This window comes from Pagrus major, chromosome 7, assembly GCF_040436345.1.
Source record: "Pagrus major chromosome 7, Pma_NU_1.0".
In the NCBI taxonomy this organism is placed as follows: domain Eukaryota; kingdom Metazoa; phylum Chordata; class Actinopteri; order Spariformes; family Sparidae; genus Pagrus; species Pagrus major.
This window is the reverse complement of record NC_133221.1, coordinates 27169567-27190050: the sequence shown is the minus strand read 5'-3', so window position 1 is coordinate 27190050 and position 20484 is coordinate 27169567. Positions and strand designations below refer to the sequence as shown.

The window sequence follows — 20484 nt, the reverse complement described above, 5'->3', positions numbered from 1 at the left end:
TGGTGCTAACAGAAGACATGCATTTCCTGTGATGAGTCTACTTCAGAATAAAAGTCAACTTGTGTTTTTTTTTTTAAAACATAATTGTTTTAATTTAAATTTACTATGAGAGTGTAGTTCAAATTTACAGAAGCCCTAAAGGGCCATGCATTTTATTTCCTCCGTTTTCCCGTGATAACGAGTTAATTTCATTCGTTTTCTCGAGATCTCGAGTTATTATCTCAAAATAACAACTGCCATTTCCCGAGATAACGGGATAATTTTCTCGATATCTCGAGATAACGAAGCTTTGTTTTCCCGAGATAACGATATAATTAATTTGAGATCTCGAGATAATGACTGTGATATGATAGGCCTGAGATTATGGAGACGCCCGGGACCTCGTAGCTGGTCAGTTATGTAGTTAACGACAACATCAGGCTCACTTAGATTGCGCCGCCGATATGGCTGAAGCCTTGCTAACCATATTTTTAGATTACGCACACTAATGTGTATATTATCTGTAATAGCAAGGCATAATGCTATTTCAGCCTGTCAGGCCTTGATTGAAAAGATATGTGACGCGGTGATCGATATGCTCCTGCTCCTCTGACATTGCTACACTGAATGATGTTTCCTGCAATGATTTAACATACTACGCTATCGTTTTGTTTTCTCAAGATCTCAAATTAATTATATCGTTATCTCAGGAAAACAAAGTTTCGTTATCTCAAGATCTCGAGACTTGTTATTTCGAGATAATAACTCGAGATCTCGAGAAAACAAATGAAATTAACTCGTTATCACGGGAAAACAGAGGAAATAAAATGTATGAATGCATGGCCCTTTAGGGCTTCCATACAAATTAATGTGAAATGACTAAAAAAAATAATTACATAGAAAAATAATTTTGCAGGCCAAATTGTAGTATATTTTTGACATCAGGCCGCGGGCCAGATGGAGGGGATGGGTGGGCCGGCAGTTTGAGTCCCCTGGTTTAACCAGACTGACATCTAAAAGGGCAGAGAGAGACAAAGATACCCTGAAGCAACAGTTAAACTACTATACTATGTTTTGAAAAATCACAGTTAAAACTTTTTAATTTAACCACGGCGAAGACTGCAGAGAACAAAGAAAAACAGGCTCCTAAATGGAAGATTGAATTATTCCATCCTTCTTTCTTTTCAGTAAATAATACACCTGATGTCTGAATCATACTGTTTTTTATCTTTGTAAAAATAGACAATAACGAGGTAAAGAAAAAAAAGCAAACCCGGGCCTCTGCAGTGAGGACTAAGCCTCTGTACATGAGTGAGTGAGTGTGTGTGTGTGTGTGTGTGTGTGTGTGTGCGTGTGTGTTTGTGTAAATGCTGTACCCTCTGCTCAGTTGTGCCAGCTGCTCCTTGTAGAAGGCATCCAATGCTTTCAGCTGTGAATCTTTCTTCTGTAGCTGCTGAGCCTGCAAGAGGACACGGACACACACACACACACACACACACACACACACACACACACACACACACGGAGAGAGAGTTGGGGATTAGACACTTTGTAATGCTGTGATTTGTCACTATAAGGTGGTGGACTGGTGAAGTTGTAATGCTGACATTGCTTTTGTTTTGTTTTCTCTAATTGTTAGTAATTAGATTCATTTCAATTGCAATTATGACACTGTCGTATTTTATCATATTGTAGAACTACAATAGGTTCTTGATCTGGGTGTCGAGACCCCCATCAGGGGTCCCAAGTTAAGTCTGATGAAGAAAAAATGATTTAGACTTGCAGTGTGCAGGTGTGAGAGGCTGTGATTCATTCTGTATTCATTCATCAATTTTCTCATTTTTACTCAAAACAGAAATTTAGGATGATGTAATAATTTAATGATTTTGATGTTATGATGATATTTTATGTCATGACATTTTGACCAGTTTTAGTTATTTTAAGTTAATTTCTGTTCTCAATACTTTTGAACTTATCATAAAACATGGTGCCATGGTTGCCAAATCAATCCAAAAGCGACCTGATTTTACCTGCGATTGTAACATCAGTTTTCTCATCAGTGTAATCTTTAAGCTCTCACAACAAAATTTTAAGCCCTGCGATTGAATATTTGTGTCGAAATGCACCTTGGGAGTCACAGTTAGCTTCTTGATCAAAGGAATGTCCCTTTAATTTTTTTTATCAAAAACAAATAAACAGCCAGGAAAGTTCCATGTCCATCAAATTTGAACTGCTTGACCTGATAGCAAAATATATTCAAGTTAGGCCTTTTTGTTTGATTTTAAATAAAAATAAAAACATTTTTAAAAAACTAAAATAAAAACAGGTTTATTAGCTATTTAGAATGGTCAATGCTTGAGGGTAACTGTAGATTTGTGAGACTAGATATGTAGGTGTTGTTTCTCAAATGTACAAACCAATTATGTTGTATACCGCGATGTGGTTGAGATATGGTTAGGATGAGGCACAAAAACACTCGGTTAGAGTTAGGGAAAGATGGTGGTTTGGATTAATATGATCACTCTCGCAAGATCTGGGGTTACTGTTTAGACAAAACCATTGAGGATGGCAGGTACTTAGCAAATGAGGGATTACTATACTATATATTAGAGACTCTTGATGCGTCTACAGGCACACACAGTGCTGTAGGTACTTGTTTCCGTCCATGGTAGTTAAAATCTAAAATAAGCTGCTTTTGACCTTCAAGTCAAATTTCATTCTATAAAATGCAAATAAGGAGGCAGTGGTCCACCTATCAGTCTACTTAATTAATATCATATCATCATAATGAGTTTGCTATTAATGTGTTATGACTACTTGGACTTCTTCCCGTCTGTATTACTCTGACATTAACATGGCATACAGCAGGGCACCGATTTATTAAAGAATGAATGAATGAAGCCAGTGCGAATCATGAGAAAAGCTGAATACATACATGCACATTCAGTACATGCATACACAGCACTGGTAAATGCATGCAGTACAGATCAGTGTGAGAATGACTTGGTCAAACAAGTGCTGTAAGAAAATGCCCAAAGACAACCAAACAAGTGGGCCCACACTTACACACACTTACACACACCACTTTGACTGTGCTGTGTAAACTCTAGTAGTAAGACACCCCACAGTTAAAAAAAACAGCCAGCCTCAAACCTCAAATTATACCTCTTAGAAAATCTTCGGTTTCTACCCACCTATCCACCCTTCTCCATCCGTCCATTGTGCCTGTGTTCGTGCCGGCACAGAAAAGCAATGCCACACAACATCTCATCGCAGATCATATGTTACTTTCAGGCAGTTATGAAGCACTGAAGGTGACAAGCACACGTGTTCACACAAACACGCGCATGCACCGGTGTGGGAAGAGCAAGTTGACAAACAGGCTCATACATGCACATGCGAAGGAGAAACTCTACACTGACAGAATGACAGGGGGAAATAAAAAAAATCAGCAGAGAGAAAAAAAATGAAACAGAGAAGAGAAGAGAAGAGAAGAGAAGAGAAGAGAAGAGAAGAGAAGAGAAGAGAAGAGAAGAGAAGAGAAGAGAAGAGAAGAGAAGACAAGAGAAGAGAAGAGAAGAGAAGAGAGACAAGAGAAGAGAAGAGAAGAGAAGAGAAGAGAAGAGAAGAGAAGAGAAGAGAAGAGAGGCAAACTTTCTCGTCAGCTTCTTAGTTTTCCTTTAGTTAGCATTTCATTCATAAACTTCCATTTCAATCAATTCTTTGTTAAATGTAGAGAATGCTTGTGTTACAGGACTTTGAACTGTAGACATGCATGACAGCAGCAAAAAATACAGCAGGATACAGAGAGATGAATGAAAGAGAATAAGAAGGAGAAAATAGCATTTAACCATGAGACCCGATGAAGACAAGACGGGAGTGTAATAAAATATTCAAATAAATCTTTTTTTTTCCAATTGTAAAGGGTTTGATGTTAAAATTATTGAGAATAATCAGCACAGTTATCATAGTATCACCTTTTTTAAGTGACCCTGAACAAGAGGACACTGGGGGAATTAAAGACTAGGAGTAAGGGGGGTTTGAAACCAGTGGGATTGATGGAGCAGACAAAAGAGCAGGAGCTTGAAGATTATGATGACGCTTACCAATGCTTTTATCTCATCTGCAGACTAAACAGGTTGAGAAAAAGAAAGTAGAGAGATAAGGTAGGTAGAGAAAGAAAGCAGGATAAGAAAAGAAAGAGCAGGAGGAGGGAGAGAGAAGCATAAAGAGTAAGAAAATACATCTCAACAGCAGACACAGGTTGGGTTAAGGCTGTTAAATCATACCAATTTAAATGCAGCTGAGCAAAAATATCTGCAATTGTTTACAACTAATGACATCACTAAACAGATGAAACTGAAAAAAATGCAACGTTCTTGTGTTCACCTCTTGCGAAAACAATGTCTACCTTCAGGTTTCAACATTTATGAACCTCTTTCTGCTTTCTGCTTTATTTGCAAGACCATCGAAGGTTTCAACTTTGCAGAAATGATGTTTCAATTTTAGCAGCGATCCAAAAGTTTCCAAAAGATACCAATGAATCATGCAGCATCTTGAGGGAGCGGTGCACTCTGTCTGTGTGTGTGTGTGTGTGTGTGTGTGTGTGTGTGTGTGTGTGTGTTGTGAGTGTGTGTGAGAGAGAGAGTGTGTGTGTATATATGTGTATATATGAGACTTACAGGCTGTTTTCACATATTATTAATGAGCAATTGATATGATTCTATTTTCCCCAGAAGAAAGTTAAATTACTTGTTAGACATTCTCAGAGCTACAACATCTCCCTCTCCTTTGTTGAAAAATTCAGAATCTGTGAAAATGCAAATATTTTCCATTTCAAAGGATGAACTGCAGTATAAGTTTTCTCCCACTTCACTGCAAAGTCCATTATCTGTGTATGTGCCCTGGAGGTTTCCACATCACACTTGTGGAAATTAAATATACTGGACCAAGATTGACTTCCAAACTAGTTGTGATATCGCAAATCCTCGCACTCGTCTTTTATTCAGATTTAAGGTGAGCACAAAAAAACTTTCTCATGTCAACAGATGAATATGAAAACAGCCTTTAAGTGTCAAACCTTGCACATACATCATTCTACACAGAGAAGCTTAAAGGTTAAGTTCACCCAAAAATGAAAATGCAGTCGTTATCTACTCACCCCCAAGCCATTGAAAACTGACGTGAAGTGTCGTAGTCCAAGTATTTCTGGTGCTTCACAGTTCTTCTCCTAAACAACTGAAGTAGATGGGGACTTTAAAATGAATTTAAAAATTTAAAAGCAACCGTCCAAAACATAAAATGGCTCCATACAGCTTGGCTGGCATAATCTAAGTCTCCGGAGGCTCCAAGATCCCAACTGATTTGAGAAGATGTTATTTACAGCTTTTTAAAGCAAGAAACTTGGTTGCACCAACTCAACGCAGGTTGACAGTGTAAACAATGTCTTTTCAAATCAATTTGTTATCTCAGATCTTCTGGAGACTTGGAATATGCCAGAGGAGCTGTATAAAGAAATTTGATGTCGTTGCTGGCGTTTTTTTGTTGTTTTTTTTTTAAGGATGTCAACTTCAGTTGTTTAGGAGAATGCTGCAACGCTCCAGAAATGTTTTGTGGACTACCAAACTTCACTCGACTTTCCATCAGCATGGGGGTGAGTAGATAATGACTGAATTTTTGATTTTGGGTGAACTGTTCCTTTAAACATTCAATTAAACTTACAACAAGCAAATCACATTTTTGACATTATCAATATGTCTGACAGGTGACCCCAAACCCAAGGTTAAATCTTGGATCTTGGCTGTGAGGTGGTAAGCTAAAGACACACTGATAAGAAATATGAATTTGCCAGCTCCAAAGTTGTATTCTAAAACGACACAATGACACAAATGAACAACCGCATTAACTGCTTTTATTTGCTTGAGTTCGAATGCAATCTCACTTTTTTATGCTGGCACTGTCCATTATGCAATAAAGGCTATAGTTCAAAAGATTCTTTTGACTCCTCACTGCTCAAGTGTGGCTGTTGATGGACTGGAATTAAAAAATGAAAATGTAGCAGTTGAGCATTCAGCCTGCATAAACAAGGCTCCTTGTGTTGCTTTACCAGTAAGCTACACTAGCATTCTTGCGCGACACATCCGGAGCTGATTCCTCAGACTAGATTCTTGTTAAACTATGCCAAACCTCACAGCGTTAAAATGCATCAACATCAGGAGAACGTTTGACGTTCGATTATTCTGACACCAGATGGGTGTGTTTGTCACACTGGGAAAGTCAACACGTAGAAAGTTGAAATAATAACCGCAGTGTATCTCTGAGATTGTCAGCCTGTCTGACACTATTTGAACTACTCTGTATGTACAAAATCTTACACATCTGGTACACACAGCAAATTAATGCCAATCAATATTTTTAGAGCAAGATTGTCTCAGGTCTGACTAACAGCTCTGTGGCACTGAAAAGCAGCACCGGTGGAGAAGGGTGAAGAGAGTCTACATGCACACACACACACACGGAGGGGAGGAAGATTCATCATAATTATCAGGGCTGCTGAACGCCAAATCAAATCAGAGCCGATCGTCTGTGTTTCATAAACAGACCTTAACTGAGGAGAGACAAAGAGCGAGAGGGCTTCTGATGGGAGAGATACTTCCACTGTCGGCTGAAAGCTGCAGCTGGTGCATGTTAATGCAGGTGAAAAAGAGGGAACGAAAGTGTTTGTGTGCTAATTTTATATGTTAGACGAGAATCTGTGTGGCGGGGATTAAGCAGAAACTGAATGGATTTAATTAAAAAACACAGCTCTCCCTTCCTATCTGTGTCTCTCTGTGTTGGTCCCGTTTTAATTTGCAGTCAGAGAAGAAACTGCAAGTGAATCAGATGACTCCTCTGGTGTCCCTCCAGGGACCTGCGAGTCTATGGTAGATAACAGCCAGCCAGGCGTGACTTTACGCACAGCACAGCACAGTAGACACACACACACACACACACACACACACACACACACACACACACACACACACACACACACACACAGATGATGGCTATGGCTTACATGCTCATGTTTGTTCAGTCTCTGTTGGGATAGCTGGCATTGTCTATTTGCGTCTGTCATTCATTGAATCTTTTTTCTCTTTACTTAAGTGTGTAAAAATCATTTCATTGGCGCAGAGGACCCCAGCAAGATAGACACAGAGTCATCTGCAAAAAGTTTGAGGTTGGCTCAGCTCTTGTCACGGCGTCCTGCGATCGTGACGCTGATTGTGTTGGCCAGTCAAAAACATTCTTGGTAGATTATTTTGTAAAGTGAATAGGTTTTACTGTTAACCTTGTCATGACAAAAGATAAAACAGCAGATGTCATCATTACTTTTCAGAGTTGTAAAGTCCTTCTTCATAATATTAATCCGATAAGCCTTAGCTTCTTGAAAACTTCTCATATATCAAAATGTGGTATTGGCTAACCTCAACAGTGGTTGGCTCCGAAACACAAGCACCAAGGTGATGACACACAAAATATGATACAAAAACATTATTTTTTCAATACTTTAGTTTGAGGAACACGGACAAGATTTTATACAATTTTAGCCATGATACAGGCATGTCCCTTGGAGTGGCTGCACATAGGCCAGTCCACCACTTTGGTCCACATTGAAGTGTCTCAACAACTACTGGATGGATTGCCAGACATGAGGCATGACTTTGGTGAACCCTCAACTTGTCCTCTAGAATAATCATCAGGTCAAATATTTGACTTGTCCAATATTTTGCTTTAAGACAAAACATCTGCAAAACTAACATACTCATTGTCTTTGTGTTTAGTGTTCATTAGCTAATGACAGCATAATAAAACACTCAACTACAACGGCAGAACAGTATGTTCAAAGAAGCGCTTGTGGTGCCTTACTGCCTGGCTACAGACTTTTAGGCCCAATCCCAATACACCCCTTGCTCCAACTTTTCCGTCTCTATTAGATAAATGGCAAATAACATTATGCTAATACCAGGATTCCAACAGTAACACAAGAGAAATCACCACAGCTGAAGACGGCATATTGGAAATGTTTGTTCCTGTCTGTTTACATAAATTCCCAGCTCTTACAACAGATTACGTTTGAGGGTCTTGAAGGGTTAACCCATTTCATAGGGGGGGGGGTCTGAACCACTACCTTGTAACTCTATGCTGAGGGCCAAGTGGGCACTTATAAATTGGAAATGGAATTCAGCCATAGTCCAGTTTCATTTAATTAAACAAGCCAAACTTGTCAAATGTTAAATGCTTTCTAGACACAATCAAATAAAGATTACAATGTAAATCAACTGTATGATTAAAGAGTAAGTAAGGATGAGTACAAATCTCAGTTTTTGATACTCAACGGACCCATTCTTATTGGTTCTATAGCGCTTTTCCAGTCTACTGACAGCTCAAAGCGCTTTACAATACTTGCCACACCCCATTCACACACACATTCATACACTGATGGCAGAGGCTGCCATGCAAGGCGCCAACTGCTCATCAGGAGCAATTTGGGGTTCAGTATCTTGCTCAAGGACACTTCGACATGTAGCTGAGAGGAGCCGGGATTCAAACCAGTGACCTTCCGATTACTAGACGACCCGCTCTACCTCCTGAGCTACAGCCGCCCCTTGATTGATGTTCAATATGTAATCTGACTGGCAGCCAAGAGCAGACTCAAGACTTTACACAAAACTTTCATTAAAAAAAAAAAAAAAATTAAAAAGGTAAGGAATAAAAATTCAATTCAACTTGAAATCTTTGTCATCTACTAAAAGGCACAGCAGCAGCAGCAGCATAGTTTTGGTAATGTTGGACAAAGAAACAGTTTTTACCCCTAAATTACAAGAACGATTACAAAACCTCACAAACACACTCTAGTCTTGTCAGGATTGTCCCCTTATTATCCAAAAAATATAGTCCAAAATCACCATCAGCTTACTGGCCAAGTGAGCCTGCACAAAAAAGAAATTCAACTGAATGGGGTGCTCAATCACAAAGTAGTGTACAATTAAAGGGATATCATGCATTGTGATGTTAGACGTGAATGAAAAAGGCATTGTTGTCACTAAAAGGTGTTTCATTTCACTCTGCAATTGAGTCGAGATGGATATTATGTACAGAAAATGTAGCTTTAAAAGCATTGTTAAATCACAATAGACAAACTATACCAGAATACAAACTTGTTCAGAGCTCACATCCGTGCTTTGCACTAACAAATCGGCTGCTTGCGTTTCTTTTTATAAAACAATTGCTGTTTGTCATACATGATATGAAATTCATTCCTTTTTTTGCACTTTTTAAAAATTGCTCTATAAATATCCCAAATGACTAAAATGAAAAAAAAACAAACAAAAGAGATAGAACTCATCTGATGGAGAGGAAGAAAAGAGAAAGAGAGAGGATGCATGAGACAAGAGGGAGACCAAATAACAAATGTAAACAAAAATAACTTCAGTTATTAAGAAGGTGCATAATTGAATAAGGCAGCTGCTAGCCATGAGCTAAACAGGAGATTAGCTTACAAACGTATTATCATACATTCTTCCTGCTCCAGGCACCCTCTGCATATGAATCAATTCAGTACACAGCTAGAGGTGTGAAGCATCTATTTAGACGCTGCAGACAGAAGGGGAAAAATGTGTGAGAGAGGAAGCGAGCGGGGGTAAGTGAGGGAAACAAGAGCTGAAAACGAGGAGAAAAAAGGGAGAGACAGGTTTAACAGTTATCATCTGTGAAACAAAAGGATGACAAAGTGCGACAAAACAAAATCACAGCGAGAATGAGTGAGCGAGTGGGAACAAGGGATGAGAGCCTCTGTTGTGGAAACATCGCTCAGCAGAACTTACATCTAGCAGAGGGGTTGAGGCAGTTCCCATTGTTTGCAATGCACATTTGCTTGTTAACTGGGATACCTGACAACGGGAGTAACGATCTAAAAGCTCCAGTAGAAGTGCCACAAGTTTAACATGCACACTAAATGGGCAAAAGGGGGGTCTGAGCCATGCAGGCTGACAACCAAAAGACCCAAACACATCCAGTTGAGATTGTTGTTTACATTTTTTTGTCTCGGACAGCTAAAAACTCCTCCGAAATCTTTCAGAGATGGACCACACAGAGGGAAGCTCCTATGTTTTTTTTTTACTCCTCCCACCCATAATCGTTTCATTATGGGGTGGGAGGGGATGACTGACGCATAAAAAAAATATGCCTTTCCCTTCATTTAAGTGAAAATCCATTCAAACAAATTCAAATCACTAACATTAATCTTGTGATTCCAGACAATAAAGTTGATCAACAAGGGAGATCATGTTTTCCATCTGGAAACCACATCATCAACGCATCAAGGTTCATGTGTGTATCATTCTTTAGCACAGGATAATACAATGAAACCCAAGTCCTGGTCCCTTTATGCTACGCAAGAACAATTATTAGTATTATTAAAACTATTTTTTAGTGTGAGTGCTGAGGAGTTAGGTAAAGAGCTTCACACCCTGAGGTCAGAAGCTGCGTCACAATCTGGTGGCAGCAGGGTGAAGACACTGTGGCTGGGGCGGGTGTTGTCTTTTAGTATCCTTTGGGCTCCGTGCAGACATATCGCATCTTCTCTGCCAGTGGAGCAGCATCAGGATCAATCTCAAGAAATCGTCACAACCCCATCTCTCTGCTGATTCAAATGTCGTAGCTGTACAACATTACAGCACATGTAACAAAGATCCCAAACTTCCACCTGAAGTTAGGCATAGCTTCTTTAACACAGGGGTGACTCACTCTGTACTGAGATGTGTTATTAAAATTGTGTCCAACTGTCTAGAAGTGCCACAGCCAGTTGTATCACGGTGTGGATCCAGCAACCACACTCGTGTCAGTCGTGTCAGTCCGCCTCTGAAAGAACTCAGACGCAGTTCATTTGTGATCAGAGGACAACTCACGCTGAGCACAGGGCGAAGTTGGGGATTCAAAAGCTAAACAAATTTGCAGATGGCCCCCATCATGTTCTGGTGGGACATGCTGGTCGTCTACCTTCTCTGTTTCGTGACGCCCGTGATTTATATCAGAGGGAGTCCAGTTTGAGTCTAAACTAATGTTCGTATCCAACAATTTCTTTGTGATCTCCTTGATGGTCTGACCACCAGAGAGGACACTTACAGCCTTTGATCAGAGTAAAGTGCAGCATTACCTGCTGTGGAGCAAGATGAATAAACCTTTTTTGATTTTCCCTGATTTGTCTGCGCTGCGCCGACGACACAGGTCATCAAAGCAGTCCACAGAATGAAATACCCTTAAGCCTATTTGGTCTAGTCTGACTATGGATGTATAATAAGAGCTACATACCAATCTCTAAGAACATTTCTATGGCTTTAGAGTTCAACACAAAGAGTGATAATTTACCATGTTTGCAGTCGGAGGTGTCATGTCAACAGTTATGCAGACATCACTTTGATAAAAGTGGTCTACGGGGATGGTTTGAGTTTTTTGGAGGCATTTTTCTGCTACAGGTCTGTGAGTGGACACTAGGACACGTTGGCAGCAAGGACAAGTGGCGACGCCATATCCAGCTTTCTTAATAAATCCCTGAATCTAAACCAACCAAATATCAGACATCGCAATCCCCCAATACTCAAACTCTGTTAAAGTAGAACATGTTTTTTGACAGAGCTACAGCTCTGCTCTACAACAGCCATACCGTACTGCAGGTTTTGAGGCTAAGCTGTAGGGACAACAGATGGCAGCTGGCTGAGCTGTTAGTCAGTGTGTCTGCCGGGTAGACATCACAGTGATATCAGCTATGGAGGGCCAACTCTCTGATCCAGTACTGAAGGAACACATGAAGAGAGCATCTGAGGGCAGCGCACCAATGTCAACAGTCCAATGGATCATCAACACAACACATGGGCATGGAACACTAGTGTTTGGGCTTGCAAGTACGCCTGTCACAGACACGTATGAATACACACTCACGCATCTCACTCTTCCCCCTGGGCAGCAGTGTGTGTGCGCTGTGTTGCCATCTGATAGCAGCAGCAGTCTGTTCTCCCTTTCCCTCTTTCTCCCCCTCTCTTTATTTACTCCGCTGCGTTTATTTAACACATAGCTCCCAGCGAGGCAATAAATTAGCACTCAATAATAATCTGACTGATAATTACAGCCAGGCAGCTACACAGAGGAAGGAGTACGACAATATGGGCCAATGTCCTTTCCTGCTCGTCCTCCCCTCCTCCACCTGTAGTTTTACTCCCTTTAATATGACTTATCACTTTGTTAATCATCCGTCTATAGTTAAACTTATACAGTACCATTATTGCAGACTGATAAACCAAAGATTGCATATAAACTAGGAGTATTCTTGAGTAATGTTTTGCCTCTCTTTAAATAACTTCTTGTGCATGAAATCTATTCTGGTTGTTTACCATTGTACTATGGTTTTGTATGGTATGGTATGGTTTGTACTCCATACCACCATGTGTGGTCAGGTCAAGAGCAGATGTTTTTTTGTGCATTTTTTTATATAACTTTTTTTTGTTTAAACTAAACTAGGAATGTTTGAAATTGTTGAAAATAAATGCTAATCATTACAACTGCTGATTTAGAGAGCTCTTGGTTCTGGATCGCCATGATCAGACCAGGTCCCTTTGGTTTGATGAGTGTTAATGTTTGAGCCCCTATTCTCATCTTTAGATCCTGCCCTGTTTGCATCATCCCATATACTGTGTACATTTGCCAAATTCCAGCATTTTACACAGCGTATAAGGATATGTTGTCACCGGAAGTTTGAAGAGTGATTTAACTTGTCCCAGTTAAGGTTTTGCGTGGTTAAATTTGAATTGCTAATCCAAACCCACGACTTATTGAAACACGAAATGCACTAAATATACATTTTTTGTGACTCACCAAAATCATAGATCTAATCAAAAATTGTACTGCATTTAAAATGTCTAGAATCCAGGCTTGACTTTGATAGGATTTGACATTTTGACATGTCACAGTAGGAAAAACAGGTGTTCAAGTTTCCCAACAGGCCATGACAGTGTGACAGTGTGACAGTGAGTCAGCACGCACAATACCAGCATCCTGCAACCGAAGCCTGTAAATGGAATTCAGCCATTAATTTGATTATTTAAACGTGTTTTCTCCTACTGTGACATGTCAAACTGTCTTCTCTATTCAGCTGTGATTTAATGTAATGCAATTTAACATAATCGATTTGACAGGATTTGATATTTTTAGGAGTGAATCATGAATCATGAGCAAGTAAAAATAAGAAGCTACATCATTTCTAGCAACATTGCTTTTTGCCAGCAGATGTACCGCTAAGACTTTGTGTTGGATAGGTCTTTGATCCGAATGCAAATAAACTTCCCAGTCTTTTTTTCCCAGTCTTTTTATATCCTTTTTTTGGTAAATCAGTGATCTACAGTGTTTACGTTGGTAAAGAACCATATATAAATGTTAATCATATCCCTAAATCCAGCTGAAAATCTGCCCCTCTGCATTCCAAATTGTCTGGTCATGACTGATGTTCAAGATCAGGCCAAGTTGGTCATTATTGTCACTGAGTATTAGATGTTTAGGGAGCAGATCAAGATGTTTAGACATGGGCCCTGCAGTTCAAGCTAGCCAGGAAGTTTTAAGAATATTGATTTTGCAATAATACGATGTGCAACCAGACTAGTGGGGAACACTGTGACACCTATAAATTCCCCAAGCTGTATGACATTACAGTTAAAAAAACTGCATTTTGCATGATGACCCAGTATCACCCATTAACTGCTTCAGTGAGCTATAGCATATTCCTCTCTTATATGAAAATGGGCCATTCTGTCAATTACAGGCACTTTATAGTGCCAGAGACAAGCAGATTTTGCTGCAACATTGTCACTATAGGGCTGCACAATATAGTTAAAAATCATTACATTGCAATTATTTTGACATGTGTATAAATAGTATTTTAAATGTATTTTTGCATCACAATTTTTATTTTCACTGAATTAAAATTATAAAAGGACACTTATTATGATTTGTTTTATTTTCTTCCTTCCCTTCGGTGTGGTCTTGTGCATGTAAAATGTCATGAAGGTTAAAAAGCGATAAGTCTGCGCCAACAGGAGAAAGAGAACACCGTTTTTAAAGTGCCTGAAACGCCTTGACATCTTCCGCGACTTCTTGTCATCACACTGCTTCACCATGTCACACATTTGCATAATTTATGCCTATATTCACAGAAAACACTACAGATCCAACGGGAGACACAATGAGCAGTGCTGGCTCAGACGTGTGTGAGCTGACCAATCGCTGCAGGTATTTGGGTAGGGAGTGGGCTTAAAGACACAGGAGCTAAAAGTGTCTTAGACAGAGGGGGAATACGGTACTGGTAAGCTGGACAGTATGAGAAAACTGACGCATTTCTGAGCATTACAGAGTGTAAAGTTATTCTAGGAGTAACACAAAATAAAATTATGAACCTGAAAATGATTAAATATGTCTCCTTTAACATCATGATATGACACTTCTTGGGGTCCGTCCAAATCCAACATGTTTTCTTACATCTGGAGAACAAGATTTGTCAGTCAGGGCATCTTTGCAGAACTACAGTGCTTAATTATAATGCTGTTTTGTCACACATTTTGCCCTTTGTCAAGAAATTGCAGCTTCTGCAATTTGGATATTACACTCTGTCACATTGCGATTCTGCTAATAATTCAATTAATTGTGAAGCCCTAATTCACTACTCCCTAGTAAATTAAAAAAAGCAATCTAGTCTGATGTCCGTTTTCTTCTCAGTGTGTCCTGTTTAAGAGTACCAAGATTTACTGGCCTTGTCTGCCTGCCTGCTTACTCGGCTCACCTTACCGACTATCAGAGAGTGCAGTGGGGGAAGCTGGCTTTTGAGCACACAGACAGCCTAATAGCTTTACATGCAGAACCATGTCAGTGCCTGCAGATTACAATTACTGATACAACCGCAGGCTTATCTGTACCCCACCTTCACTCACCTCTTTCCCTCCTCTTCCTTCGCTCCTGACACCTCCCCATCTCCTCTGCACCCTCATTTCCCAACATTCCCTCTCCTTTATCGCTCTCTTTTCCGGTCTTTTGTTCCTTTTCACCCTTTTATTGCGTTACATTTTCTCTTTTCCCCTCTACTGTTACTTCCGCCTCCTTCACTTTTCTTCCCAAACACAGGAACAAGCTCTGTGATTAACTGCGTCTGAGTTTATACGTCTAAATGAATGAATGCATTTGTGCAGTACACGTATCCATACAAAGTTAAGGCGTATGTGTGTTTTGCATTCATACAGTCATAACTTTAAATTGCTCGACGGATATGAATCTATTGATATTCCAGACAAAACCGGCGCACTAAACAAGGCAACTCATTTAACCTGTTTTTCACTCATCTAAATGGCATAATAGCAGTGTATTACCATATGTCTGACTAAATAAGCAGTCAGAGGAGTACATGAGAAAAAACATCAAGCTACTCACCAGCTCATATGTACTGTTATAATGAAGCATGTCCCCATCTGCCTCAGTCTGCTTCCCTCCCATGTGTGTGAGTGCGTGTGTGTGTGTGCATGTGTGTATGTGTGTGTGTAAGCAGCTGTTTCGCTCACACCCTTAACCAAAGTCTGAATGAGTTTCCTGAGTGTGTAAGAGAGAGACAACACTGTCGCTCCATCAGCAGAGAATCTCCAGCTGATTACATGGATTTAGGTATAAACGAGAGAGGCAGGTTTGTCCAATCAGAGCCGACATCTGGCTCATTCCAGCAGGGCTGCTTGACAAACAGACAGACAGACGGGAGGGATCCCAGCGTTATCTTGCTCTCGAGTGGCGCTGCCGCCTCACAATGCCATCTGGGAATAAAACGCGAGGAATTTCGCTTAACGTTTGGCCCGATGGTCTTTGTGGTGATAGAGTGGCGTTGCTAAGGGGAAAATTCCTGAGATGTGAGCGGAATTCTGCGCTAGGGCTTTAAATATATAGTACTTTTATGACAATTACATCAATACAGAAGATACGCAAACAGAAAACAAGCACAGACTGCAGTGCCATGACACATTTTTAATGATGATAGTATGAGGTAATGTGTAAATTTAGATTGAAGATGTGAAAACGTGTAACCGTAGGAACCCTGAAGGGCTCATGTGGGGATACATCAGTGCAGATGTTAAACTGAAACAGCCTAAAGTTATAGCAAAGATCCAAAGGTTTCAGGCATCTCTAAAGCTACAGTACCTGCAACTCATTATTTAACCAAATATAGGAACATGATGAAGCAAATTAATGAAAGACCCTTGATGATGTCGTAGTGATTTGAGCTGCGTATCCCCACTGACTCCCTGAATCACTTCATTTCCAATTCACAAGGTTCTGATTCAATTTGACTCAATATGGATTCTGTTCTGGGATATTTCAGTAACAATACCAATTCTGCTTAGATATGAAAGAGATTCTGAGAGAACTAATGCTGTAAATAGTACAAGAAATCATCTAAACTGGTGCATTATTAAAAATATGAATGTTTACATTAAGAATTAAATTAAATGGGGTGGGAGATTTGTGATTAAAGTCTGCCTAAGGAGAATGAATAGGGTGTTGAAATGATTTTAGCATCTAATTATTAAATAAATGCTGTGGTGAAAGAGCAATTACAGTAATGAAAGATGAAGGCCTATGTGTTTTAACAAAGGGAAATAAGAAAAATCCTTTAACAACCTTTGTGGCCATTTGAATATAGCTTTCTCAGTTTATAAGGTGCACTTGAATTTGCCATACAAAGCGATGTATGTTTCAGAGTTCATGTCTATCCATCGATCTTAGGATTTTATGAATCAATGTCGATCATCGATTCAAATTGGAAAAATCAACAGTGACTTCATCAGGGTCATTTCAGCTTCAGCTTGCAACCTAAAATAGTAAACAAAAAGTCTGCATTACATACAGGGGATTGTGGAATTCAAAGATGTGGGGTGTTCATCAGGCAGCGAGGGTATAATGGAAGACGCTACTGCAGTGGATTATGAGGGATGTAGATATCCTACAGAGTTGAAGCTTCCTGTATTGGTGTCCCCATCCCCGTTCTACAATCTTATGGAAGTACAACAATAAATGGCTGGAGTACCAATTTAAAAGAAAACACTGGGATAAACAGTATAGCATTGCACTAATGAACAGAGAGTAGTTCATGAATGCCAGTGACACAGCTTTGAATAGTGCGAACATCTTTCCTATTAGAGTTTCCTGTAGCATTTTATGGTGGAGGAACCCCACCTCACCTAAAATTAAAAAGTACCTTCATTGATGAGAAGAAATTGCAATTTTAGGCAATTAAATTAACTAAACTGACCAAACTAATTAAAAGTTTCAGGAAAAAAGGGCAGTGGTCATACATCACACAGTAAAGGTATTTAATTAGTGAGGCAATTGTTTAGACAGTCTTCTAGTAACTGTAAGTGTAACAAGAATAGATGTGTCAGGATCCATCAGATCCAGCTCAGCTGGTGATTGATCAAAGTAATTAATCAGAGCCGCATGTTGCCATGTAAAGAAAAGCACTTGAGGGCAAAAGCACTTGAGTTCATACTGAGGACTGGCTCCATTTGAGTATTTTGATCTTGAAATGTTTCTCATGCTGGGCTGACTGACAGCATTTATCAGTCTTCCGTCTCACACATACTTGTCGTTCGATGCTTATCTTATAATAAATCTGTCTTCACATTGCTGCTTAACAGTTCACCCTTTATTTGGGCTCTGAGCACCACCAAAACTCAGATCATCTACACTCAATTCTGTGCCTGAATGCATCCTGTGTCTGAGCACTGAAGCTGCTGCCATTGCTCTGCTAAAGTGCTGCTCACGCTATGCCTCCTGCATAGACATGGTGCAAGTCTATCACTTACCGTGGCAATTGTGTTGGAGCTGTAATCATGACATGTAAGTTTTATAATGTGCTGGGTGATACAGGTGAATCATCAAATATAAGTGTAAATGACGCAATGCTTTTTGAAATATTTAACAAGGGAAAGCTAACTTTTTATGACTCACAAACAAAAGTGTCACTTAAAGAAAGGAATCCAAGCATGAACAGGTTGTGACTGTAGTGACAGTTAAACTCCCTCAGTTAATTCATTTTAACTAAGATAATTACTTCCTGTGGAACAATACAATGACACTCACAAATGTGTATATAAGATGATGAGACAAAAAAAGCTGACGGCTCTTAACAGCTCAAGTGACAACTTCCCTGAAGACGAAAACAATTTGAACATGATAATAAAATGTTCACTGTCACTGTGGCATTACAACCAAATACTGAAGTAACCACAATAAGAGAAGAAATGAAAGGTCATTGTGCGAAGAGGGATTAGGCAGTTTATTAGATTAACATGGGAAATAACATTTGTAACTGGCTTTCCGACGAGTGGATTTCACACTTGAAAATTTAACTTAATAGAGTGCACGATGTTGAGAGAGACAAAGCAACAGACAGAATAAGAGAGAAAAAAAGAGGAGAGATGCTCCCACCTTGATGAAAAATCAGTGAAACATGGAACGGGCTTTTGTTGCCATCTAGTGTCACTCCGAGGAACTGTTAATCTGGCATTTTCAACAGATGGGTGGTTGAGGAAACATGCACATATGCAGCAACTTATCATTTAACTGAGGCTGAACTGAACCTTTGTCCTCGGAAAATTGACACTTCACCTTTGTCTTTAGCTCTGCGCAGTCTGCAAGCAAATCTCGTGTCACCTCTCGCATGACAATCCCCCTGTGGTTTACATGACAACTCTAATCTCAGTACCTGGGAGAGTGCCACTAGCTTGTAAGCCTGTTCAATTGTGCATCCTGTGGAGGTTCAACATTTAGAAAGCATCTGGCAATTGCTGGTGGAGGTGAAATTCACCCTCTGTCAAAATCCCTTCCAAAAGGTGTTCCCTCTGGGACGTAGCTGTCACACACTGCTGAGCTTTTCTATCAATCTGTCTAACCCATGGAAAGACTTAACCAACTGTTCTACAATCACCAGTGAAAATCCTGAATATGCACCACAAATATACAGTCGTGGTCGAAAGTTTACAAACAAAAAGAACATGTATATCACGGCAGTCTTGAGTTCCAATGATTTCTGCAGCTCTCATTACTGTGATGAAATGAGTGGAACACATACTGCTTTGTCACAAAAAACATTAATGAAGTTTGGTCCAATAGTGGATTTATTAGGTCTAGAAGGAGGATTATCTCAAAATTCGTTCTAAAGTCATCAGCCAGATGATTGGGTCTTGAGTGCAGCTGTGTATTCCAACAGGACAATGATCCCAAACACACATCAAAAGTGGTGAAGGAACAGCTAAATCAGGCTAGAATTGAGGTTGTGGAATGGCTTTCCTATAGTCCTGTATTGAACCCCATTGAAATCATGTGGACTGTGCTGAAGTCCCTGCCAGGTGGGCAACAAATTTCACTGACTCTGTCAAGAGGATGGGTTAAATATTCAACCAGAGGACTCCCAGAAGCTTGTGCGTGGCTCAAAAGGGTCTAACTGAGGTGAAAATGGCCAAGAGACATATAACCAAATACTAGAATTACTGTATGTATATTTGTTCATATTTTCAGAAGACCTATAATAATTTCATTACTGAACCAAATGTCATGAATGTTTTTTGTGACAAAGTAGTTTGTGTTCCACTGATTCCATCACAGAAAACTGAGAGCTGTAGAAACCATTGGAACTCAAGACTGCCATCATATAAATGTTCTTTGCAGGTGTATGTAAACTTTTGAGCACGACTCTATGTTAACTGATTAGCTATTGTTTGTGTACATCATTTGTATTAAAGAGTGGGTATTCCAGGTCCAGATACTTATTTTTCCAGACTTTGGGAAGATCTCCAAAGTCACAAAAGACTTTACATAATGTTGGCACAGGCTGAGGACTAGAAGACCTCAAGAAAAGACTTCAAGCAGCTATAATTTTCCATTAACAATGTTGTTCAAATAACATCCTGAAACATGTGAAAGGGTTTGCATGTAGTGTTGAACCTACAAAAGAATATCACCCTTATCTGTAGCTCAACTCGACTTTAAAGGAGATATAATGTGCTCTTTTTCAGGTTCAGAATTTTGTGTTGTGTTTATACTAGAGTAGGTTTACATGCTGTAGCGCTCATCAGTTCTCTCATCCTGTCCAGTGCAGCAGCACTGTATTCCCCCTGTCTGAAATGCTCTGTTTTAGCTCCTGTCTCTTTAAGGCCCCCCTCCCAAATACCCATTCTGCTCTGATTGGTCAGCTTACACATGCCTGAGCCAGCACTGCTCACCGTGTCTTAAGTCGGCACTGTTGTGTTTTCAGCTTCCAGTTAGTTTCACTTCTACCGTGAGTATGGGCATAAATCATGCACATGTGTGACATGGTGACGTAGTGTGATGTCAGGAAGTCACGGAATTAAAGGCAGAACTGCTGACCAGGCGTGTCAGGTACTTCAG

The 20484-nt window shown here is 39.8% G+C and overlaps 1 protein-coding gene across 1 annotated transcript in view; it reads right to left on the bottom strand.

Annotated features, from left to right (window-relative positions):
- The window catches only part of chchd6a (coiled-coil-helix-coiled-coil-helix domain containing 6a), an 87656-nt gene that overhangs the window by 53265 nt on the left and 13907 nt on the right, over positions 1 to 20484 (bottom strand). The window contains exon 5 of the mRNA XM_073470225.1: positions 1356 to 1438. Within this exon, the coding sequence (XP_073326326.1) occupies positions 1356 to 1438 (83 nt within the window). The remainder of the gene's footprint in view (positions 1 to 1355; positions 1439 to 20484) is intronic.